The 26,024-nt window shown below is 38.8% G+C and overlaps 2 protein-coding genes across 5 annotated transcripts in view; one reads left to right on the plus strand and one right to left on the minus strand.

Annotated features, from left to right (window-relative positions):
- HEATR5B (HEAT repeat containing 5B) overlaps positions 1–9,953 on the minus strand; it is a 99,766-nt gene extending 89,813 nt beyond the window's left edge. For 2 of the 3 annotated variants that reach the window (XM_038561268.1, XM_038561270.1), the window contains exons 1-5: positions 9,870–9,953; positions 8,730–8,877; positions 5,730–5,941; positions 2,703–2,811; positions 1,025–1,174 (exon numbers count right to left, since the gene is read on the minus strand). In XM_038561268.1, coding sequence (XP_038417196.1) covers positions 1,025–1,174; positions 2,703–2,811; positions 5,730–5,941; positions 8,730–8,855 — 597 coding nt within the window. In that variant the 5' untranslated portion in view covers positions 8,856–8,877; positions 9,870–9,953. Of the gene's footprint in view, positions 1–1,024; positions 1,175–2,702; positions 2,812–5,729; positions 5,942–8,729; positions 8,878–9,798 lie in introns of all 3 variants that reach the window. The other variant, XM_038561269.1, reaches the window with a different exon arrangement.
- Positions 9,954–9,994: 41 nt separating this feature from the next.
- GPATCH11 (G-patch domain containing 11) lies at positions 9,995–23,026 on the plus strand. Of its 2 annotated transcripts, none has more exons than XM_038561272.1 (9): positions 9,995–10,173; positions 14,993–15,064; positions 15,592–15,818; positions 16,633–16,674; positions 17,501–17,621; positions 17,773–17,863; positions 18,695–18,805; positions 19,757–19,838; positions 20,519–23,026. In XM_038561272.1, exons 2-9 carry the CDS (start codon positions 15,006–15,008, stop codon positions 20,572–20,574), a joined length of 789 nt encoding a protein of 262 aa, XP_038417200.1. In that variant the 5' UTR covers positions 9,995–10,173; positions 14,993–15,005; the 3' UTR covers positions 20,575–23,026. The 2 variants fall into 2 exon arrangements, with proteins under 2 accessions (XP_038417200.1, XP_038417199.1); XM_038561271.1 differs by having other exon boundaries at positions 10,002–10,079.
- Positions 23,027–26,024: the final 2,998 nt, after the last annotated feature.

Consider the following 26,024-nt stretch of genomic DNA (forward strand, 5'->3'; position numbering starts at 1 on the left):
TAGACAACATGATTGTCTATGTAGAACATCTGATAGAATCTATTAAAAGAGTCTATATAATAAGAATTGGTAAATTGAACTTTGGCAAATTCCAAAACTTCTCTTCTTTCCCTTAGAAAGACACTATTTAGAGATGAAAAGATAGAACATACCTGAGAAAAAGTTACTGCAAATAATGTATCTGATAAAGAAATATATTTTTATTTTATTTTTTAGAAATATATTTTTAAAAATCCTATTAAGTACTATCAAAGCTCAAAATAAGAAAACAACTCAAAGCAGGTATAAGATTTGAATAGATTCTTCATCAAAGAAGATATGGATGGCAATAAGCACATGAAAATATGCTCATCATTAGTCATTAGGGAAATATAAACTAGAGCTACAATGAGACGTGGGTACATATCTATTGGAATGGCCAAAATGAGTAAGACTGACAATATTAAATGTTGGTGAAGATGTGGAGGAATTAGAAATCTCATATGTTGCTGGTGGAAATGTAAAATGGTACAATTATTTTGGAAAACCGTTTGGCAATTTTTAAAGAAGTTAAACATAAGTCTATCATACAATCTAGTTATTCCACTCCTAGGTATCTACCCAAGTAGAATAATGTGTATGTCCACACAAAAACTTGTATACAGATGTTCATAGCTTTTTCAGTAATAGCCTAAACTGGAAGCAATTCAAATGTCCTTAACAGGTGAAGGAATAAACTAATTGTGGTACAACTACACAACTTCTTTTCAGCAATGAAAAGAAATGAACTAGTGACACTGTAATGATATGAATGAATCTTAAGATAATTATGCTGAGTAAAAGGAACCAGACCAAAAAAAAAAAAAAAAAGAGAGAGAGAGAGAGTACATCCCACAGGATTCCATTTGTATGTAATTCCACAAATTGAAACTAATCCATGGGAACAAAAAGTATGCAATCACATTTTAAAACTTTAAAAGAAAAAAAAAATGTCGCTCTAAGAAGCAGCACGAGAAGGAATAGCATATATTAGCTAAGTACTGACCTTGGCAACTGCACATCGAACAGCCATTGACCTGTCAGTCAAGAGAGACCTGGCATTCTTGTAAATATCACGATGTGAAGAAGCTGCTGCACCGCCCAGTCCATTCAGAACCTTCTGTAGACTCATTAAGATTTCACTTCGCCCTTGAGACTAGACATTAAATAAATCACAACTATGCTGTAAAACAAATTCCATGTTTAAACAAGAACACACCAAGACACAAAAAGTTTCCTGGGTTTTGTGGTCTCATAGTCTTACCTTTACAGGGTAAACAGTAAGTAATAAAAAATAAAAGTATCCTAGAAAGCACCTGAGAGGTAAGAGTAATTATTAACTTCTATTAAATAATATCTTGCTGAGAAATCAAGTTACAACAAGAAAACAGATTGTAATGTTTCCACAACATGAAGCACAACTTAATGAGAATGTGAAAACAATTTCAAAGACTTCAATATCGTATCTCAAGGGTCCAAATTTTCGGAATGTGAACAGTTAAGAGAAAAGTAGTTAAAAAGTAATACAAACCATCTAAAAGAAGACCCATCCAATACATTTAAAAAACCTGTCACAGAGATATACTAAGCCTTCATCTTTTTATAACTCCCCAAACTCATTTTCATACTCTCACAGTGCTTGGTTCTTATATCTTAGAGTGTACTTATTCAAATACAGATGTCTTCCACTAGACTGTAAGCTTTGAAGAGGTCAGAGACCGTGTCTTGTTCATCTTTGTATGCTTCCTGTCTGACAGTATGTCCTCAATCACTGTTTAATAAATGAATTGACAAGTAGTTCCCAGAAGAGCTGTTGTCCAAGAAATCTTTAGCTTTCCAAGACAAAAGAATTAGATTGTAAGAGTGCAAGGCTTGGTTAGTTTTAGTTAACACCAAATTGACATGACAAAATAGAACTATTTTTACTCAATATTAGCTGCTGTGGATTGAATAGCGTCCTCCAAGAAGATTAATTCAAGTCTTAAGCCCCATTGCCTGTGACCATGACTTTATTTGGAAATAAGGATTTGGGGATGAAATTAAATAAAGACAAGGTCCCACTGGATTCAGGTGAGCCCTAATCCAATCACTGGTATCCTGCTAAGAAGAATTTGGATGCAGAACACAGATGCAGAGGAAGAATACCATGTGACAACAGAGGCAGAAATTAGAAGTGCATCTACAAATCAAGGAACACCAAGGATTGCCAGCAACCACTAGAAGTTAAGAAAGCAAGGAAAGATTCTTCCCTAGAGTTTTCAGGAGGATGGCCCTGCCCACACCCTGATTTTGGATTTTTGCTTCTAGAATTATAAGACAACGAATTTCTGTTCTTTGAAATCACTGTGGTCATTTACTACCCTAGGCAAACCTAGGAAACTAATATATTAGCTATGGCACAAAAATAAAACAGCAATGCAAAAATTTCCATAGGCTAAATAAAAAATAATAGGCAAACCTATTTTTTGCCAAGGAAAAGCATTCTTTCTCTTCCCACTGAAATATAACATACATTAAAGAAGGAGCAAGTGATATTTTTTTTGCAAGTAATAATCTTAAATTACCTTCTTGCTCAGCAGTACGAGTACCACAGGGACAGAAAAAAAGGCAAACATATATTTTTAACTGACATCTAACTCCTGCCACAAGCAAAACATTTAAACAGTATTTGTTGTAAAACTTACCTCTGCACTTTTCAGAGATTTCAAAAGATTATTCACTGTCTCTGGAAATGCACTTCCTAACATTCTCCCCATTTTTTCATAAAATGCTCCAACACAAGCCACTGCAGCCCTGTAAGAAGTGATGTCTTCAATGTTCAGGTTAATAATACAATGTCATGGTATCTTTCTGGTTTTCAGAAATCAATTTGTATTTGTGCAGGACACTTTTGGCTACAAATCCTTAATTTTCACCTTTCAAAAACATCTTGTTTATTGATTCTTTTTAAAAAAAAAGATTTTTATTTATTTACTTATTCATGACAGAGAGAGACAGAGACACAGACAGAGGCAGAAGGAGAAGCAGGCTCCATGCAGGGAGCCTGACGTGGGACTCGATCCCGGGTCTCCAGGATCACACCCAGGGCTGAAGGCGGTGCTAAACCGCTGGGCCACCAGGGCTGCCCTATCGATTCTTTATAATCACAACAAATACCATAGTTAACCAAATTGTATTTTTTTAGGAATAGAAGAGAATAAATATATATTCATATAATAAATCATACCCCTCCTTTGGAAAGAAACTCAAGTTTTCCTTTCATGAAGACTTCCCAAATTATGTCAATCTGCAAGGATTCCTTCTCTTCTCTCATTATATGTAACACTTAATGGCAACCACTCATCTTGATAAAATTATGTCATTTACTGTGCTTTGACTTGATCATTTAAATGTATTTTGGGGCACCTGGCTGACTCAGTCAGTAGAACATGTTACACTTGATTTCAAGGTTGTGAGTTCAAGCCCCACATTGGGCGCGGAGCCTACTTAAAAAATAAATATAAATAAATAAATAGAAATGTGTCTATCTTATCTTGCCAATGGAAATGTAAAATCTGGAAACAGGGAATCTATCTTACACATTTTTTTTTTATTGCTCAGAGTTCCTTTTAATATACAAATAACAGTGAACAGTTACTTGTAAAATTTAATCTAAATGGCTTTCATGGAACATTTGGCTATACAGAGAAGAAATGTAACAAAAGCCTATCTCTTTAGGACAGAGGAAATCACTCCATCATCAGTTGTATGAATAGTAAGTAAATGATAAGCTGTGAGTTTAGTTTGGAGGCAGGAGTATGGGATAGGAGTGAAGAGTGTAATCTTTGAAGTCTGGCAGATCTGTGACTACATCCTAGAACCCATCACCTAATAATAGCTGTCCTGAGCAAGTTATTCTGAGGCAGAGACATTATTACTATCATATATGTAATAAATAGTAGAATCAGGGAGCCTATCTTCACCTGGTTGACTTTAAATCCTATGCTTCTTTCAATATTCTAGGCTGATGACTAAACTAAAAAGGACTGAGGTCACGTCAGAATATTTAGGGAATTCCTAAACGGAACCCATGAATCCACTGGGAAATACCTGTGAATAATAAGAAATATATAATAAATTCTATTTAAGCAGAACTAGAAAGTGATATGTGGATTTGCTAAGTGGTGGAGATCTAAACTACCAATATATTAACACAGCTTCAAATTCCAAAATAAACTGGAAAGCACTAGTGCTCTCTCATTTCTTCTAAAACTTTTGAGATCTACGTCTATCCCAAACAACACAAAATCTAAGCACAACACACCTATGTAGTTGAAAATAGACCTAAAAAATCAGTGTCCAGGTTCAGAATAATCTTCCTGTTTCCTCTGTAAACTATTACACTGGCCCAGTCCCCTTGCATGGTGTTCTAGAGATGTATCCTTGGCCATTCTCTGTTCCCAAACAGTGACTCTTTCTAGGTAACTTTATCCCTACCAAAGGGTTCCTAATCTCCACTCTCCTTGCCAAAACTACATTCTCAACTCAGAGCTCTGAAATCCAGACCATGACTTCAAACTACCGACTATACACTGTCCCTTGGATGTTCCCTCCTGTCCTGCAAATCAGCACACCCAGAAGTGAACTTCTCATCTTCCTCCTCACGACTCATTCCCTTATCTATTTTGCATCTTTCTGTAAAGCACTATAAAGTATAAAGAATCTACTTTTGCTTCCAATGAGAAGTTTCCTTTGCCTAGAAAAATAGGTTGGCAAACTACAGCCTACAAGCCAAATCTGGCCCATCATCCAGCCTGCCACCTGTTTTTGTAAATAAAGTTTCATTGGAACACAGTTATTCTATTTATGCACAGTCTGTAGCAGAGGTGAGTAGTTGTGACAGAGATGTATAGTCCACAAAGCCAAAAATAGTTACTATCAGGCTCTTTTTCATAAAGTTTGCCAATCCCTGGTCTATCACATCCATCTTCCCATCTTAACCACTTGTTTGCCTGAAATCCAAGTGCTCTTCCCTGTTGTTGATCTTTGGCTGATACTTCTTTGACAGCCCTTCCTTGGCACTGAGCTCCCCTTATAACACAAGTGAGCTTATTTAGATGTTACTTTCCCCTTGACCACTCTCCTCTTGTACCACATCTGCTGATTTTCTTATCTGACCCTTTCATAGGACATACCCTATAGCCATTATTATCCTTAAGACTTGCTCTAAAATGTATGGGCCAGGATCTGGGTAAGGCCCTGATCTAAAGGTCAGCAAACTTGCAGGCAACATGGCCTCAATATCAGCTACTCAATTCTGCCACTATCACATGACAGCAGCTGCCACCTGAATGAATGGGCATTTCTGTATTTCAATTAAGCTTTATTCACAAAATAGGCAGCAGCCTATAGGCTAGTTTGCCCATTCCTGTCTCAATCGCATCACCTAGAAATTCTTTTCTTTTATCCCAACCAAGAATATTTTCTCCATCCAAATTTACCAAAAAACCTCCATGCAAACTGCCGACACCATACCAATGCTCTGTCGTTTGCTAAAAGTCCCAGTGACAATGAAACATATATTGAGAAAGAACCCCTTTCCCAGACCTGCTCAGAGCTTTCATTGTCAAGCACCATGCCTCAGGTTCTACTGACCTGGGGGTCTTTATAATCACTATTTCCTTAGTAAGTTACTGTAAAAAAAAAAAAAAAATGGCAAAGTAAGTACTTACAATTTTGTTGGTAAGTAGGCTGCAGTGTCATCTTTATTTCTGATAATGTCATTACATTTATCAAGTGTTTGAAAGACAGTAAAAGTATCCCCAATGCTATAAAGAGCTGCAAGATTTTTAGCTAACAATTTTCGTGTAGGTGGTCCAGGTGAACTACTTATTAATCCAGTTAATTGTTCAACAAGTTTTTTCTGTTTTTCCTTTACATCAGTCTGTTACAAAAAATAAAGAACATTATCAGTTTTTCTTATATGTGCCTTTGTCACCTTTTAATCAAAATTTTAAAACACTTAAAAAATTAAAATCTACATTAGGCATTAAACCATAAATGAAAATTTTCAGATAAGGAAAAATTTGGTAAGAAATGAACCATTCCTTTCCAGACTATATATTATCCTTCCTTCCCCTTCAATGCCAAAAAGTTAGCTAACAATAAATGTGACTACTCTAGATCCAAAAAGTTTCCACACCAACTTACTAAGAAACCAAGTCAAAGGATGTAAAATAATGGGTATATGGACAACTGATGTCTTAGAACCTAGCAAGGCTGCCTTGTAAAAGCAAAGTCAGTAGTTTGTAAGTTATATAGGTCAGTGAAGAAAACTGAAAGAAGCTCTAAGAGCCAAAGACAGAATAAAAAAAAAAAATCAGATATACTTGTAATCAATACCAAGAGTTCATTCAGAAATGCTTATTGTGCCCTTATTACATGCCATGCACTATTGTATGCACTGTGGTGAAACAGTGAACACAACAAAGTCTCTGTCCTCGTGAGTTTATATTCTAGTGGGGAAAGACAGTTTACCAAATAAATGAAGAGTGTGAGCTCTTCCTATTTTGTACAGATTAGTAAGAAAAGCCCTCTGAAAAGAAGCGAAGGGGTGAGCTATGCAGATATCTGAGATAAATACATTTCAGGCAACGGGAACAAGGGCAAAGGTGGAAGTTTGCTTAGTTGAGGAGAGCAAGAGGCCAGTTTGGCTGCGGCAGAGTCAGAGTGAGGAAGCAGTGGGAGATGAAGTCAGAAGGGTAGAAGGGACCAGACTGTATAGCATCCATTACATACCATTGTAAGAATTTTCTACTTCATTCTGAGTAGGAATTTGAAGCACAACAGGGACATGATCAGAGTGCTTTAATAGGCACATTCTGAATATTGAGCAAAGAACACTCTACAAGGTACATGGTTAGAAGCATGGTGAGCACTTAGGAAGCTGCTGTAATAATCCAGATGAGAAATGAGGGTGGGAACAATGGCACTGATGACAAATAATTGAATTCTGGACATATTTGGTGTATAGAACCAATAGGATTTGCTGATGAATGTGATGTGAAGTTTGAGAAAAAGAGAGAAGTCAAGAATGACTCTAAGGTTTATGACCTGAGCAACTAGAAGGAAAAAATATTCATTTCCCGAGAAGATGAGCACTAGGCAAAGGACATGTTTGGGATGGGGAAATCAATAATTTGGCTTTGAATATGTTAATTTTGAGATGCTGTTTAAGAGAGAAAGAGGTAATTGGATATCTCGAAGTCATTATCTTATAGATGGTAGTAAAAATCATGAGATTATGGTATCATTAAAGGAACAGATACTTGTATATACTCATATTTTTCAATTTCACAACAAAATTAAAAATATGGTAAGTGTTTCAAGGTAGAGGATCAACTATGTCAAAAGCTGCTGATGGTCAACTGAGGCAGAATACTGATCACTGGTTGGAAGAATTTGAGATCACTGATGACTAGACAAGAACCATTCCAGTGGAATGGAGGCAACAAATATTGTTAGAAAGTGCTTAAGAGAAAAAATAGAAACTTTGAACTCAGGATCGCAAATGGATCTATACATTAACTTTGTCTCTCCAGAAATACTACTAAAACTATACTGAAGAGCAACACCCCCCCCCCCCAAAAAAAAGCACAAATCTACAAGAGCAAAGAAAACAGGAAAAACAATCAACAGAAAAAATGTAGAAGCCAAGTATCCCAATAGGGAAAGCTGAGAAGACACCCAACTTACAACACAGAATCCCATAAAGCTCATGTTTGTTTAGTCGTTGTTGTTTGAAGCTGTAGGTGCTTTCAGAGGAGGGAGTGAAGTTGTGCCTAGGACTGGAGGAAATGGTTGAGAGTCTAGAAGCTGTAAGGCTCTCATACCGTTCTCCATTCTGGACTTAGGGAGCTCAAGCACAGCTGTGGGCTGGGAAAACTGCACTGAACAGGGGGATTAAATGAAAGTTTACATACTGGATGTTGAAGTCTCTAGCCTTCTCCCCCCAGCTCCTAGAATCGAGGGAGCTGGTAATACACCCTAGGACACTAGAGTAGAAATGTCTCTTCCAGGGAATGAGTAGCTAAGAGAAACCTATGATACCAACATCAGGGGATCCTCAAACAACAGGACTATCCTACAGTGAAATACAGTTAATGAACTTCCCTGCCCAGAGAACTTATTACTCATTCCCAAATTTAAGCAGACAGTAAAATATGATCAGGTATGTGAGGAACCTGCCTAATTTTAAAAGCAGGTAATAAAACATACACAGAATGAAAAGCAACCAGAATAAAACAGACTATGTAAGAAGAAGAAAATAGAAAAAAAAAAAAAAAACCTATTATCCTATTATAACTCCTCAGAGACATAAGTGAAGATATTCAGATTGCTAGACAGCACTGAGGGACCACCTGAAGTTGGAGATAAATGTATTTAAAATGATGGCAGTCACATAATCATATTTTTCTCCAGTCACATTCAGCTGTCCACATAGAGACATGAAGTAGGCAAAAAGCTAGGTTCAAACAAGATTCAGGTTTTGCCACAAAATGGACAAAGGACAGATAAAAATTCCTATTCCAGTGTTACATTCTCAATTCCACAAGTGACCCACAACCTTTCCAAAACATAATACTTGTTTCTTCACAAATCATGAACATACAATATTCTTCATCATGTAAACCCAGCTGGAAAAAAAAACAAAAACAAAAAAAACACCATACCTTGTTGGCAGCAACCAAGACTTTATCGAGAAATCTCAACCATTCAAAGATAAAAACCGGTCTCTTTGCTTCAGTGATTTGAGCCAAAGCTTCTTCATTTAGCAATAAACTGTGGGCTAGCTCCATTGCTGAAGTTTAAAAGTCACACCTTAACAAATTAAAAAATACTTGTAAGGATTTTTTGAAGGGCAAGCCTAACGAATGTAACCAGTAAGAAATGAAACGTATGGCTTTACTTCTCACTTCATTTGGGGGAAATTTTCACAATTTCCTTGAGGCAAAGCTGATGAATCTAATTCTAAATGGCAAGGGTAAAACAAAAACAAACATAAATGAAAGCCATGCTTGGTTTGGAGGAATGAAAAAAAGGGGTACAATGAAAATTAAAAAGAAATTTTGCAAATAACGGGGCACCTGGCTGGCTCAGTCAGTAGAGCAGGCGAGGCTTGAGCTGGAGTCGTGGGGTCAAGCCGCTCGTTGGGCGTAGAGATGACTTAAAATAATATATATGTACTGCAAACAGGGTACTATTCCGGAAGAAAAATGCGTAGCAAAACACATGTCATTAACCCAGTCCATAAATGGGAAAACTGAAGCAGCAAGATCAAACACAGACCGGGCCTGACAACCCAGCCTCCTCTTTTTCCGCCCACTGCTCGGTGCACAGCACCCTGACCCCCACCCCTCGCCTCTCGGCCCCGAAGCACATCAAAACTCCCAGTATAAAGATGTCACACTGGAAGTCTCCAAAATTCTTCCTACAGGGCCCGGGCGAGGGAGGCCAGACCCCGGGGCCAAGCTTCAGTGGCAACGCCGGGCGGCGGGGGAAACGCAGCTCGCAGACGCTGCGCGCGCGGGGTTCGGGGGTCGGGGTCCAGCCGGCTAGGCGGGGCCCACCGCGGCGCAGCGCCCCGCCCGGGGGAGATGCACGAGGCCGCCGCAGGCCTGGCCAGGGCCACTCGGGCTGTCACCCACAGGTGGCGGCGCCTCAGAACCGAGCCCGGGGACTGAGGAAGGGGAAACGCTCATTACAAACTCGATTTTCCTCCCCGGGCCTTTGAAAACGTACGGGGACGAAGAGGGCAGGGGGTGTGTGCGTGTCACCGTGCATGCTTCGGCGGCAGACGGGGGTGGCCTCACCTCCTAGTCTGGCAGGTGCGGAACAGCTGAGTTCCGGGGCCGGCAGCGTCGCCTACGGACCCGGATGCCCCGCCTCCCGCGCGCTCGCCGGCAGGAAACGAAGAGAGCGCGTGCGCGGAAGGCGGGCCCTCTTTTTTGCGCAAGCGCACTAACTACATCCGCCCGGCCGCACCTGCCGCAGGTTTCCGATTGCTTGCTTGGGAAACTCAGGTGAGACTCGAGGCTCGGAAGTCCTGCGCTGGTAGGTGGGCGCATGCGCACCGCGCGCTCTCGGCAGCTGGTCCGGGGCTAGTAGAGCTACCAGGTAAGGGGATGGGGATGCCGGAGAGAATGGTGAAGGGTGGTGGGCTGTGCGCTTGCTGTGACTCCCCCGTCACACCATCACCTACATTCCCCCTCGTGAGTCGTCGCGTCTGCGGGCTGCTAGCAGCGGGGAGGAATCAGCCGCCCCTGGGGTGGTTGGGGACTGAGGCTTTTTTGTTCGCTTTCTACTCCCCGTCCCCCTACGTAGCCCTTCTCTCCCCTGGGATGCGTAATGGGATTCTCTGTAGGTCTGAAGCCGCATTCTTGTGGCCCCTTCCCTGCCAGCTCTCTGCCAAAACAAAACCAGACCTCACCCCAGCCAAACCTGCTACAGCCTCACCACTGTCAAACACTGGTAACTCCTTTCTTCCAGGTATTCAGACCAAAAGCCTTGGAGTAAATCCTTGACATCGCTCTTTGACCCACCGCCTCCGGTCTATCAGCCAGTCTCGTTAACTCTACCTTTAAAATATACCCAGAATCTGGGGATCCCTGGGTGGCGCAGCGGTTTGGCGCCTGCCTTTGGCCCAGGGCGCGATCCTGGATACCGGGGATCGAATCCCACGTCGGGCTCCCGGTGCATGGAGCCTGCTTCTCCCTCTGCCCCTCTCTCTCTGTAACTATCATAAATAAATAAAAATTAAAAAAAAATACCCAGAATCCCACCGCTTCTCACCAGTTCCGCTGCTGTTACTGTGGTCCAAGCCACTGTCATCTCTTCCCGGATTGTCGCTTTACTGGGTTTATCCTTATGCTGGATGCGACTGAGTGATACTAAAGTGTATTGTACCCACAAAGGGGGAGTTAAAAACAACAACAACAACTTGGAACTCCCATCGAGATCTGCCTAACCCTTTAGAGCTAGGTGGGTCCCTTAAAAATAATCTGTTTGCACCGAGACCTGGAGTTTTTGTGGTGTTGAGCCAGTCATTTAGCCAAACTGAGCGTTAATTTCTCCAACTAAAAAGCTGGACTTAGCTATTCCTACCTTATATAGTTGTTAATGATTAAATAAGATAAAAAATATTTGAGATACTGGGTAAGCACTAAACCATTATGTATAAAAACACTAGTATTAGAAATGAAGAATTTGAAGTTTAGAGACCGTGGGTGAGTTACCACAAATGCTATGTATAATCTTACATATTTTTAACTTATAGTAAAAAGAAAAAACTATAATGTTTAAGGATGCACACATGGATGACAAAACTATGAAGAAAAATAAGAAAATTATATAACTAGTAGGGAATAAAGAGGGCAGCTGACAAGGGTGGTGATAATGGTGATGTGTTATATTGTCTTTTACAGTATAAGAAGTTATCCCAAAATTTAGCAGCTTGAAATAACTATAGTCACCTTATTATCTCAGTTTCTATGGGTCAGGAATTTGTTAGTAGTTTAGCTTAGCTCAGACTTTCTTAAGAAGATATAGTGAAGATGCTACCTCAGACTGAGTCACCTGAAAGTTTGAGGCTCGCTCTTTTTTTTTTTTTTTAAGATTTTATTTATTTATTCATGATTGACACACACACAGAGAAGCAGGCTCCATGCAGGGAGCCTGATGTGGGACTTGATCCTGGATCCCAGGATCACACTCTGAACCAAAGGCAGACTCTCAGCCGCTGAGCCACCCAGGCATCTCTCGAGGCTCTTTCTAAGATGTCTCACTCTTGTGGCTCCCAAGTTTGTAATGGTTGTGGACAGGAGGTCCGGTCTTCAGTTGCTTAAATGTCCTCACTGCATGGTAGCTGACTTTCTTTAGAATAGATAATCTATCCAGAGTTAGAGTGATATAAGAGCTATATAGTGTCTTTTATGACCAAGAAGTCACTCTCTATCATTTCCACAATACCCTATTAGTTATAGGTCAATCCTGGTCACTGTGGAAGGGGGCTCCACAAGCAGGTGGAGAACCAAGAGTCAAGATCATTAGGGGCCATCTTGGAGCCTACTACTTGATTACAAGAGTGTTTGCCTTATAAAAATTCATTACCTGTACATTTGTTTTAAGACATGATAGCCTAGAGAGAAAAGTATTCTATTATTACAAAATCACAAAGTAAAGACCCTTCTTTTTTTTTAAGATTTTATTAATTTATTCATGAAAGACACACAGAGGCAGAGATATAGGTAGAGGGAGAAACAGGTTCCCTGCAGGGAGACCGATGCGGGAATCAATTCCAGGACTGCGGGATCGTAACCTGAGCCAAAGGCAGACATTCAACCACTGAGCCACCAGGGGCCCCAAGACCCCTCTTGTTCTTATCATAGCTAAACATTTAGAATTTGTGAAAGCTTGGGCCACAGTGGTAGGGATATAGGGAACTTGTCTTTGGGGTTTACAGCCTGGTTAGGAAGATACACATTAAAAATTGGGGGGGAAAAAAGCAAAACAAAAAGTACAGTAATAATTTTCCCATCCAGTGTAATTGTCCATACTCTCAGTTGCAATTGACAGAACCCCTACTCCAACAAGTTTAAGTAATGAAGAAATTTATTAGCCCATATAGCTAGGAAGAATGTTAGGTCACAGTATCAAAGAAAGGGCTACAGGAATCACTTAGGAACTAGAGTTAGAGACTCATGGCTTTTAGGATTCCCTTCGTCCATTTTTTCTATCTGGCTTCATTCTACGGAACAGGATCTCTTAAGTGATCAGGAAATGGCCATTTGGAGCCCAGCTTCACATACTTCCAGTTCAGAAACGCCAGTGGAGATCTCTTTCCCCACATAATCTATTAATATCATGTAAGGAAAGAGATGCTTATGTGCCCTGGTTTGATCATCCACTCCTCTGTTGCTGGTACATAGTGTACTATAATTGGGAGTGCCCAGAGGAGTATAGGGTACTGAAATTGCCACCCTCCACTAGAACCCCATGGAGGGCAGAGGACTGAGTTCCCAAAGGAAATGATGGTGTGCAAGCAAAAAAGCATATGTGATCAGCCCGGGTGGCTCAGTGGTTTAGCGCCGCCTTCAGCCCAGGGCCTGATCCTGGAGACCCAGGATAGAGTCCCACATCAGGCTCCCTACATGGAGCCTGCTTCTCTCCCTCTGCCTGTGCTCTGCCTCTCTCTCTCTCTCTTTCATAAATAAATAAAATCTTAAAAAAAAAAAAAACAACAGCATATGTGCACTGCAACAAATAACTACCCTTTGTAACTAACTCCTGCACCAGTAGCATTGATATCACCTGGGAGCCTATTAGAAATACAGAACTTCATGCTCTAGCTCAGAATCAGACACTGGCTCTTAAGAAGATCCTGAGGCAATTTAAATACATAATAAAGTTTGAGATGCACTTTTCTTGATAATTATTTTATTCCTGTAAGGGAAAATAATTACATGATTTTAACTATCTTGGATGGAAACTCTACTCAAAAATGTTTTCATTGGGATCCCTGGGTGGCTCAGCAGTTTAGCATCTGCCTTTGGCCCAGGGTGTGATCCTGGAGACCCGGGATCAAGTCCCACATTGGGTTCCTTGTATGGAGCCTGCTTCTCCCTCAGCCTGTGTCTCTGCCTCTCTCTCTCTGTGTCTCATGAATAGATAAATAAAATCTTAAAAAAAAATGTTTTCATATAAGTAAGATGTTAACTATATCAAGTTCCAAATGAGCAGCTTGAGTATGAAATGCTATAGAGCAAAGCCTGGAATGGTCAGGGCATATTTTATGGAGGGTAGCCTAGACTTAGGAGGAAGGAAATATCTGTAGTAAGTTCAAAGAGCAATGAGAAGCCCATGTGACTTGAATATTGAATCCTAAAGGAGCTACAGAGATCAGATTATGAAGGATCCCTCCTGCTCCTGTGTTAAAGTGAAGGATTTGAAATAGGTTAAATGACACGACTTTTTAAAAATATTTTATTTATTTATTCATGAAAGACAGAGAGAGGCAGAGACATAGGCAGAGGGAGAAGCAGGCTCCCCATGGGGAGCCCGATGTGGAACTCAATCCCAGGATCCTGGGATCCCAGCACCTTTGGATCACAACCTGAGCCAAAGACAGATGTTCAACCACTGAGCCACCCAGGTGCCCTGACCTGACTTATGTTTTTTTAAAAAACCACTCTAGAGGAGCACCTGGCTGGCTCAGTGGGAAGAGCATGTGATTCTTGATCTCAGAGTCCTGAATTTTAGCCCCACGTTTGATATAGAGATTACTAAAAAAAAAATAAATAAACTTTTTAAAAAGTTGTCTTTAAAAAAAAACCAAATAGCATGTAGGAAACAGATTGGAAGAGGAGAGGCCAAATGCAATGAAACCAACTAGAAATTCTAATAGTTTAGGTGAGAAAGAAATGCCTGAACTAAAGCAATGGTCACAACTATAGGAAAAAAGGGTGTTGTAGAGGAAGGCTTGGCAGAGGCTTATAAGAGGTCAAGACTAGGCAGATTGTACTGACATTCATTTGAAAATAATAGAGTCTTAAAAAAAGAAAGAAAGAAAGAAAATGATAGGGGATGGGGATGCCTGTGTGGCTCAGTGATTGAGCATCTGCCTTTCGCCCAGGGAGTGACCCTGGAGTCTCGGGATCAAGTCCCACACTGGGCTTCTTGCATGGAGCCTGCTTCTCTCTCTGCCTATGACTCTGCCTCTCTCTCTCCATGTCTTTCATGAATAAATAAATAAAATTTAAAAAAAGAAAATAGTAGGGGATGAAGGAGATATGAGGTGGAAGAGAATGAGTTGTTGGAGAGCTTCACACAGGAAGATGTTGGGAGGCACTTGGTTGTGTGGGAGAGCTCCAGAGAAAGGCCTACTTCCATTATAAACTAAAATAATGAGTATTGTTACTTTATCCTATTTGATTTGTAGATACCTTTGCCATATGAAGTTGAACATGGCAGAAGAAGAGGACTATATGTCTGATTCCTTCATTAATGTCCAGTAAGTAAATGCGTACACCTCGCATAATGATATGTAGGAGACTCCTAAGTAAGAACATTGATTTTAAATGGGAATTGGAAAGTCAGTTTTATTGATTTGTGGAAATGCTCACTAGATATCCATACAAAGATACTTCCCTCTTAATGTTCAACATTTGACTTCTACCCTCAATTCTTGTTATTCTTCTCTTCCAAGGAAATTTACTCTTCTTTATTTTATCTTACTGTTTCTTCTAGCTAATATTAAACTTTGTTCTTTATAATTTCCAACTTCCTAGAAAAATTAGTGTAAAATTACTATTTCTTCAACTCTACTTCCTTCAGTTTCCTGCAATCTGTCACCAGCCTTTATTATGTTTACTAAAACAGCCAGTCTTGGAGGTCACTGATTATGTTCTAATATCAATAATAACAAAGGTGATCATAGAAGTGGTGCTTAACTTTTAAGTAGTGTCAAGTTAATAAGTAGCAAAGTTATGAAAAAACGTAATATACTCATTTAATATAACGTTTCCCCTTACTCTTTAGACAAGACATTAGACCAGGATTGCCAATGCTAAGGCAGATCCGAGAAGCCCGTCGGAAAGAAGAAAAGCAACAGGAAGCTAATTTGAAAAATAGGCAGAAGAGTTTAAAAGAAGAAGAACAAGAAAGACGTGACATTGGGTTGAAGAATGCACTAGGCTGTGAAAACAAAGGATTTGCCTTGCTGCAAAAGATGGGATATAAAAGCGGTCAGGCCCTTGGCAAGAGTGGTAAGTTCTGTCTGGACATAAACAGGTGTTCCTAGCCACCAAGTGGTGATTTATTGATGAGTCCCAGAGACTTTACCCAACTATGCCAAAATTAAAACAACTGAGTTAATTAGTCTCTTATATGCTAAGAAGCATATGGAGAACTTTCATCTTCCTACATTTAGACAACCATTTGCCATCAAGAGCTACTTATCAACCCAGCTCAGCCTTCAAGGCCCTAATATCTGGGATGTACAAGGCTAACAGTGAAGGCAGCAGCTAAGACTGGTGGTGAGAGAAGGGTTGAAAAGTACGAACGGCCAAAGGACAGTGAAGTAACATTGAGGAGGATGGCAGGACTCTGCACTGCTCACTCTGTACCCATGGCAACTGCTTTAGGGAGCACATGGTTGGATAAGCTCAATTCTCACTTCCCTTTTAGAAAGCGGAAAGTTTATTAAGATGTAGATGGCATAGATTTGTAGCAGCTTCTATGAGCTGTCTTTCTGTTCTTTATTGTAATTGATTTGATCCTCACCTACCAAGGTTTTGCTTTCTCTAGAAACTACTACCCTCTTGGACATAGAGAATCAGTATTTTCACTTCTTGAAACTCTACCTTCAGATGGCATAGGAGGCTGTGGGTCAGCCTTATGAGGAACAGGTATCTGAAGGCAAAGAAAGTAGTTGATTATAGAGTATAGTCAGTTTTCAGTTTGAAGTGGCATTGAAACTGGAGGGTATGTATAGAACATTGTCACATTGCATACCATGCTCACCTATAGTTTGAGGAAGCATTTCTAAAGTAGTTTGTGTGTTTTGTTCTCTTTTCTTAGGAGATGGTATTGTTGAGCCAATCCCCCTTAACGTCAAAACAGGTATATAATTATTTTGAGCATATTTACCAGTAATAATAACTTACGCTTAAATCTAGCACATGTATTTGTTTATTAAATACTTTTTTTATGGTAGCGCTATTACAGTTCTTATCACAGGAAGCACTCAGTAAAATGTTTCTTAAACTTCTAAATCTTTTAATTTTTTTTTTTTTTTTTTTTTATGATAGTCACACACAGAGAGAGAGAGAGGCAGAGACATAGGCAGAGAGAGAAGCAGGCTCCATGCACCAGGAGCCCGACATGGGATTCGATCCCGGGTCTCCAGGATCGTGCCCTGAGCCAAAAGCAGGCGCTAAACCGCTGCGCCACCCGGGGATCCCTAAATCTTTTAAACTAAAAATAAAAGTTTCAGTGAATGTAAAATAAAATTTAAATCACAAAAATGTGGGAAAAAATTGTAACTATTAAAAGTGGAAAGCTATTTTTGTCCATTGAAATGTCCTAAAAGTTTCCAAGACAGATTTATCCATTCAATGTTTTTCTTAATACTTTGAATGAAGGGAAAACTATATATATTTTATTTATTCATTATGTTTATATGAAAGTATGACAGTTGATACTATTTTCCCAATTTAAAAAATCTTGTATAGTGTGACTGTCTTATCAGATCAGACTAATCTTTGTAAAAACCAAATTGTGTTTGTGTTTAGAAAAAAAATCTCTAATGCTTTCTCTTGTCATTCATGTAAAATGATTTTGAATGATTGTTCTCAAATTAGAATTGTGTGTAATTTGCAAATATGTCAGTTGCCGTGTTTTGAGGTGAAGCCAGCAGGTTCCTCAGCAGAGTTTGCTGTTTGAACAGGAAAAAGCGGCCTTGGTCATGAGGCATTACTGAAACGGAAAGCAGAGGAAAAACTAGAAAGTTATAGGAGAAAGATTCACATGAAAAACCAAGCTGAAGAAACAGCTGCAGAGCAGTTTCGGTAACACTTTGTATTTGAGCTATTTGGGGATTCTTTATTGTCTTTATCGTGTTTATTGTCTTTATTGTGGTGTGTTTTCTGATACTTGGGCACATACAATGGGTAAAAAGAGTACAGACTCTTAGTGGAACTGTTGTCTTCTCTCGACTAGACTGCGACTTAAACATAAGCAAGATGAAGTGAAGCTGGAAGGGGACCTGAGAAGAAGCCAGCGAGCCTGCCAGCAGTTGGATACACAGAAGGCAAGCCTTTCACCTCTATTCAGTTTGGAATACTTTTTTGGCATCCAGTGTGATTTGCCCTGTAATTAGAAAAAAAAGAAAGAAAAGAACTGCAAGCTCAGTGTATCTAGCCTGCTACCCAGTAAAGCTTTCATCTAACACACACCACTGATCCTTAATTATTGATATGACAATGACTTGTCTGCTGCAAGAACTGGAGTAGTCTGAATTACCCAATGAGTGTCAAATAACATTTTTGTATTTAATTATCCCCTGTTTATTCAAGTATTGATGACTTGGAGCTGGTGCATGTAGAAATTCTGTTCACCAGAATACTTAATTAATAAGAATAGCCTATTTTCAGTACCTCTTGTGTTTCTAATCAGTAAAATCGTGGTAGACTACTGTCTATTTCAGATGTGAGTGATTTTTAAAATTCCATTTTTGCTTTTATTTTTTTTATTTTGGTATTTCCATCAAAATGAAATTACTTCATTTAAAGTCTCAAAAATGTTTTAAAATTTTCCTCATATGTAAATAGACAACTGGAAGCCATTTCTCACTTTTCTATATTTTCATATCACTTTGTGTCTGTGTCATGACCCTTAGGATTTCTAGCGTATATGTATTATCTCATACCCATTAGGCTACGTATACATGTAGCGTCTTTTCCCTATTAGACCAGTGACAACTTGGGGACATTCTTTGAACTGGATCTTCATCCCCATGGTTTATAGGGCATAGTGTTTTACTCTTGGAGCAACCACTCAGAAAATATTTAATTGAAAGAACATGAATTCATGTTGACATGAACATACTTGTGTTTAATTGGGAGTAATTCTGCATTTTCAGAACATTCAGGTTCCTAGGGAAGCATGGTACTGGTTGGGGCTCGAAGAGGAGACTGACGAAGAGGAGGAAAAAGAGCAAGATGAAGATGACTATAAAAATGAAGACTTAAGTGTATGTTTTGGCACCAGTTCCTTGAGCAGGCTGTCTCAGCCTTGGCACCATTAACACTTTGAGCTGGGTAGTTATTTGTTGGGAGATGCTGTTCTTTGCCTTGTAGCAGCATCCCTATCCCTGGCTTCCACCCTTTGGATGCCAGTTCCACCTCCCCCTGTGACAACCAGAAATGTCTCCAGACATTACTAAATGTCCCTGAGGGGGAAAATCAGCCCCTGTTGAGAACCACTACATTATAAGGTTATTTTATTAACCCCAAACCAAACTTTATATACTTTCTTCCCTTAGCTTCAGTTTATACTCTCATCTCCGCTTCAGTTTGGATGATGGATGAGCTGCAAATGTAAATTATTTTAATTTCTACCTTGTTGCCTATTAAATTTCTGTAAGTGATTCTGTAGGAGTACCTCTCTCCTCTACTCATAAATAAAGCAAAAAAAAAAAAAAAAAAAACCACAGTTCAAAGGAAGTGGAGATTATTCAATGAAGGAAGGACATTTCTATGGTTACCTGTATATAAGCATTTGCAAGAAACTTGTACAATTTGCAAAACCAATGTTCCACTTAACTGAGAGACCATTGATGGGAATTTTAAGGACAGAGGGAGGCAGTGTTCACTCTTGGCCCATGGGAGAGGAAGATTCTTTGAAAGTAGAAGGGGTCTTTAAAGGATTTTTTTTTTTTTAAGGATTCTGATTAAAACAGAGCCAACCCAAACCTATTTTCTAAATGTTACCAAGTGTCTCTTTGTGCCTGGCAAACTTGTGAAAATATCAGGGTGGCTGATAAACTGGGACGTGTTCTAATATACATGTTCTGCCCTTGGTACCTGGTTAAGAGAATAGCAGAAGATTTATGGCCTTGGGCTGATTTGGCAGGATCCAAGATACCATAAAACCAAGATTCTATTCAGTTTGAACTATTAATGTGCCTATGTTCTCTATCCAGATACTGGAAAAATTACAAATACTGACTGGTTATTTAAGAGAAGAACATCTGTATTGTATTTGGTGTGGAACAGCCTATGAAGGTAAGAGGATGCTTCATACTTTTTAGATACTGAATACAAATCTTCTTTGATATTTTTTACTTTCTGTGTGTGTGTGTGAAAGTCACATTTTCCATAGATGATGGAATTTCTTATTCCATCCAAATGGCAATGTGGGATCAATGTCTTAATAATTGAGGCCTTATTAAAGGTGCTTTTAATTTTTCAGAAACTAAATGTGCAGAGGGGAATTTTTCGGTCTTCTATTTCAAAATGAAGAATTTGAGTTACTTAGGAATGATGATTTGTTTTCATGCTTCATGTTTAAAGATTCTTTCTGCAGCTATAATACTCGAAAGATATTTAAAATTTATAGAACTAGCTTTTATGTAGTTAGAATATTGTCCCTGAACTATAAAAATCAGAATGTTGAAATCCGCTCCCATTTTATTTTTTATTGTAAGGAAAGAAATAGGTTTACAATTTGCCAGATGTGTTATAGAGCCGAGTACTTTCCCTTCTAATACATTCGCCGAAGTTGGCTCTGTTAACTGGAATTTAGGGACTTTATACTTGACAGTAAGGACTTGTTGGTTATTGTTGTATCTTTTCCTGATTTAGCCAAGTAGCAAACACAGCTACAAAATATGTTAATATAATTTTCTGGAATCGTTTACTGGATAAATCCCATTAATCTTTTATTTTTCTCACATAAATCACAGATAAAGAAGACCTCTCTTCAAATTGCCCAGGACCAACTGCCGCAGATCACGACTAAGATTACTCTCAATAAGTACAATCTTAGAAAATGTTATTGTTTGCTAAAAACAGATAGTTGAGCAGTTAGAATTCCCAAATTATGTCAGTAAAGAAAGATGGCCTTTTCTATGTTGTGTTCTTTCTGTAACTTTGGAAATACTTTGTACTTTATGGTTGTTCATCAGTTTCAAGAAAATAATGGAATGCTATCTCAGAACTCAAGGGCAATTACAATTTATGACTCGATTGTGATGCTTATGGGGCTTAAGGACACCAATAGGTAACTCTCTTATTCCCCTCTTCTTTGGAACAAATTAAGAAATAAAACATGGGAGTCAGAGAGAGATCAAAATGTCAGCTTTATTATCAGGGAAGCCAAAGTAGAGAGCCAGGTTGTCTTGTTTTCCTATCAGGCTCCCTAAAATATCTCTCTGCCTACATACAACTGCAGACCTCTGCCTTGCCAGAGATAGAGCCCACCTTGGCATTCTGAGACCATTTAGCTTTCAAGGTGAGAGAACCCACTGGGGGCTGGGCCACACGTGCTGAGTTCCTGCTCCCAAAATCACTCATCAGATGAGAGTCTTTTGAGAGGAAATGAATGAGGATTCACAGAGCTTGTTCCCACACTTCTATCTCCCAGGGAGGAAGAAAAAGTCCCTTCTGTCCATGCGAGCATGAGGAGGGAAAGGTATTCCCCTTGGTAAGACCAGTATAAGAGGCAATGTTCCATTAACACTACTTCATTGACATTACTTCATTCTAGCCAGTTTTAGAAACAAAATCATTATGATACTTCTGGAAAAATCATGAGTTTTCACAACAATGTGAACATCCATTGTAGGTGATCGATTGCAGGTTTTGGCTAGAGAAACTTAAGAATTGGGAGTAACCTTAGATATCAGGTGATCCAACTACTTACTAAATTTGAGGGCCTTTGGATAACATTCCCAGCAGGTGGTAATCCAACCTCTGCCTTTATTTTTCTAGCCATTGAGAGCTCACTGCCTTAAAATAGATTGTTCCATTGCTGGATAACTGTGATTCTTTAAAGTCATTTTTCTAAAAATCTGCTTCCCTATAATTTAACCAAATTTAGCTAAGCACATACCATGTGGCACACCTCTAAAGATCTTTAGCCAAAATTTGGCATCAAAAATCATGAACTTTTTTAAAAATTTACAAGCTCAGGTGCCTCCCCTAATGATTTTGATTCAGCTGGTCTAGAATAATTTCTGGATATCTGTATTTCTTTTGAAGTTCGAAGAATGAGCCTGATAAGCACCTGTGGATGAAGAGTAGTTCTACAGGTTAGAAATAGAGCACTGTTACATTCTTGGGGTACAATTTTATAGCTCACCTTTCAGTACCATTGAGCAAAGGATCAACTTCCTTCCTTTTATTAGAAACCTCACACCCAAGAACACAGCAAAAGCTAAGTTATATTTGAGTTAAGATAATCAATAGTACAACTTGTGTCGGCCTCTGCCCTAATATGACCTAATTCATTTGTTATCATGTTTAGCTTGGGGAACTTTAAAAAAGGATAATATGAACATCCTACCCCAAGAGATTCAGATGTAATTGGTCGGTGTGGCCTGAACATTACTACCCTTGATTCTGAGACTCAGCAGAGCTTGTGAATCACCTAGTTAACTTCCAAGCCTCTGTTCTTCATCCAGAAAATGAATTACTATTTTTGTGAATATAAATATACATATTTATATATATAATCTAGAGTTTATACAGTTGGATAATAGTATTTAATATTTACTTTTTCACTTAAAAAATAAAATTGAATTAATAGCTAAAACAAAGGAGTTCATCTTTCCTTGGAATTACAGTCAGATGTGTTATTGTCATTTCAGCCAGTATGCTGACATTCATGTAGCCATTCCCAAAGCCACGTGGATTGTTCTAGATGGAACAGAGTTAGGCACCAGCTTTTTCTCCAGTTACTAACTATTGGAACAACTTCCCACCTGCCTAGTGGCCAAGAATATTTTTAAGGTGTTCATGCGTAATTAGGCTGAGAATGTGCAGATAACCTTGATGGGATCTAGGACTCCACCAGAGTTATAGTCTGTGTTTCCAGGTCAAGGGCTAGAACTAGGCCTACCTTGGACAGCGGGAAACATCCCTCCAGTCTTATCCATCAACAATGAAAAACACAGGCTTTCAATATGAGTAAAAATTTATTTTTATAAAAGTCTGTTGATATCATAATGACAATGAAAACCAAGGGAAACAAAACATTAAAAAGAATTTTTAAATTTGCTTTAGTGAATTTGAATTTGCTTCAGTGAAATTTATGTGAAATTTGAAACTTTAACTCATGTTGTCATTATACTTATATTGTCCTGTTTATTTTCAGTCCTATCTATAATTACTTAAGTGTTTCATTTTCTTAATATAAATCCAAAACACCAGAGCTTCTATAAGCCAAAATAAACAGACTTTAATGCATGAAATTGGTTTGCCTTAAACACCTTTATTTTTTAAGTGTTATTTGTCATTTAATTGTCGAAATTTGAAAGTGATCATTATTTAGTATTAGACACAGTCTGTAGGATCAAGCATATGAAATTCTTAATACTTTTATTTCCCACCAATTCAAAAGCACTTGCAGAGTTCCTGCTTTATGCCTTGGGCATATAAAAATGAAAGAGCCTTTCCCTGCTTTCCTGTAATTCACAAAAAGAGCCATATAGGATTACTGAGTTCCAAGGCAGATCGGTGAGCATAACACTGAGGTGCTGAACAATAGCAGTAGCAGGGAGAAATTTAATTCTGAGTGGGGTTGACAGAACACTATGACGTCACTCTGAATTTGGTCCTGAAAACCTTGATACACAAAGTTATGAGGGTTACAGTATGACCCAGCACTTCCTTCCACTCCCAGGCATTTATCCAAGAGAAATGAAAACATATGTTCACATAAAACTTGTACAGGAATATTCATAGTAGCATTGTTCATAATAGGAAAGTGGAAACAACCCAAATGTCCATCCACTGATGAATAAATAAAATGTGATACATCCATATAATTGATAATGAGTTGGCAATAAAAAGGAATGAAGTACCAATCTATGCCATGACATGGGTGAACCTTGAAAACATTATGCTAAGTGAAAAAGACCACATATCCTATGATTCTATTTAAATGAAATGTCCAGAGTGGCTGAATCTGTAGAGATGGAAGGTAAATTAGTGGTTGCTGAGCTTTGTGGGGAAGATGAGGAGAGTGCTAATGGGTATGGGTTTTCCTTTTGTAATGGCTGCACAACTCTGAACATACTTGACACCACTGAACTATATAGTTTAAATGGGTGAAATTGTATGCTTTGTGAATTATATATCAGTAAAATTTTATTTTAAAAAAATGAATTTTAGGTAGAAACCATAGCAGGGAGCCATTAAGTGCAAAACCTTATTCAAGTCACACAGCCAGCCTACATGGTAACAGTGATCATGGGTCATGGAGTGGGAACCCCCAGAGGAGCATGGCCCTGCCAACACTTCAACTTTAGCCCAGTGTAACTCATTTCAGATTTCTGACCTTCAATACCGTAAGAGAATAAATGTATGTTGTTTTAAGCCTTCAGGTTTGTGGTAATTTGTTACAGCAGTCATAGAAAATGGACACAGGTCTCAAATCAACCCCTGAAGAGCCACACATATTTGAGAGAGGTTTGCCTCACAGTTTTACCAGTTATACAGCTTTTAGTCAGAGTTTAAACCAACAGTGAGGCCACCATGTATCTGTCAACCATAGTCAATTCATCTGAGGAAATGTAGGATTGGGATAGGCCATAGTCCTAGATACAGAATCACAGACATTAACGTCTGGGTGGATATTTAGATACAAAGAATAAGTATCTAAATGGACTGTCTGCCATACTTTGTTCCTCATCCTGCTCTCCTCTATATAATCTCTGTTGGCAACCCCCTGGATTGAGCTATATATTGAGCTTCAGGGGTTACTTCCAGATAACATAACACATCATTTTGTGTATAATTCCATCCTTTCTGTCATGTCCGTATCGTGTTTCCTACAGTCGGCTCTACATCTTCACTTGAATATTCTGGCAGCAACACAAACACGGCATCTCCAAACGAAAGCTAACATTTTGCCTCCCATGCATGCTCCATCTCACCATGTGGACAGACATGAGGTGGCCTCACTATTGGTTTAAATTCTAACGAAAAATTGTATAATAGACAAAACTGTGACACAAAATACCTCTCAAGGATGTGTGGCTTTTGGGGGATTAATGTGATGGAGGCCTGTTATTTCCTGTAATGGCATCCAGTCATTCTCTTTCAAACAAACCTGGAGGTAATGTCTGCTGCATATCTTCTCCTTAATTCCCACAATTAGTTACCAACTCCTCTTGGTTCTGACTCCACTATTTTTTCTCTCTTTCATATACAGTCTCTTCCTGCTCTAACCCATTTTAAACACACTGCTTCAATGAACTGGTTGGGTCACACTCCCGCTCAAAAAACAAAAACCTCATTTGTCACCTTTGGAAGTTGCCAGGGCACCAACTCATTCTAAAAATAAGTATTTATACCATCTGTCCCATTCAGCTTTAGAGTAAATATAGAAGAATCACAGATGACAAAGAGGTTTGATAAAATCCAAAAATCCCTATTTTGCAACCTCTAATGAAATAATAGATCCAAACAATCATCAATGGTTGCTAAAACTGTTAGGTGGAAGATGGAGAGGAGCCCACTGATCCATCTTAAGATCACCAAAAATGGAACAACCAAACATATTCCTCCTGAAGTGATGCAAAAAAAAAGTATATAGTATCACCTATGCAGTATTCTTGGGGGGAAAATTTTTGAACCAGAATCAAATCAAGCTTCTAGCTCTAACTAGACATGATGGGGATGCTATCAGTCAAATCTTGATTGAAGGAAATTCTATAAGATATGTGATCCAGTTGCTTCCTCAAATAAGTGGCAAGAGGTAAAGTTTAAAACAGGGGTAAATGTTACAGAGTAAAAGAGACATCAGCTACAGCAATGTTGGATCCTGATTTAGACAAGCAGTGAAATATATTTTTGTAAAGAAAACTGAATAGATAAAATTATGTGACAAGGAAATCTTACTAATTTTTCTGAATGACAATGTATCATGGTTTTATTAAAATTCAAATGATCTTATGTCAGGGATACATTTTTAAGGATTTACAATGAAATAATTTAATGCCTGAGATTCGCTTTAGTATATACTAGTAAAAAAAAATTTCTAAAAAGGAAGGGGGAGACATATAAGAAAGGTAGAATATTACTGATGGTTGTTGAAACTGGGTGATGGGTACATAGAGTTTCACAATTCTAGTCTCTTTTTTTTTAAGAGTTTATTTATTGGGGCACTTGGTCAGTTGGGCAAGTGCTATTGGGCTTGCTATTGGGCACAGTCAGTTAAGCATCTGCCTTCAGCTCAGGTCATGC

The sequence above is a fragment of the Canis lupus genome, chromosome 17 (genome assembly GCF_011100685.1).
Source record: "Canis lupus familiaris isolate Mischka breed German Shepherd chromosome 17, alternate assembly UU_Cfam_GSD_1.0, whole genome shotgun sequence".
Taxonomy (NCBI): domain Eukaryota; kingdom Metazoa; phylum Chordata; class Mammalia; order Carnivora; family Canidae; genus Canis; species Canis lupus.

Excerpts from the sequence above, each read along its gene's own strand:
- GPATCH11 (XM_038561272.1), top strand. The coding sequence starts at position 15,006 with ATGAAGTTGAACATGGCAGAAGAAGAGGACTATATGTCTGATTCCTTC. Across the intron at positions 15,065-15,591 it reads GATTCCTTCATTAATGTCCA|ACAAGACATTAGACCAGGAT; the intron begins GTAAGTAAATGC and ends CTTACTCTTTAG. Across the intron at positions 18,806-19,756 it reads ATAAAAATGAAGACTTAAGT|ATACTGGAAAAATTACAAAT; the intron begins GTATGTTTTGGC and ends TTCTCTATCCAG.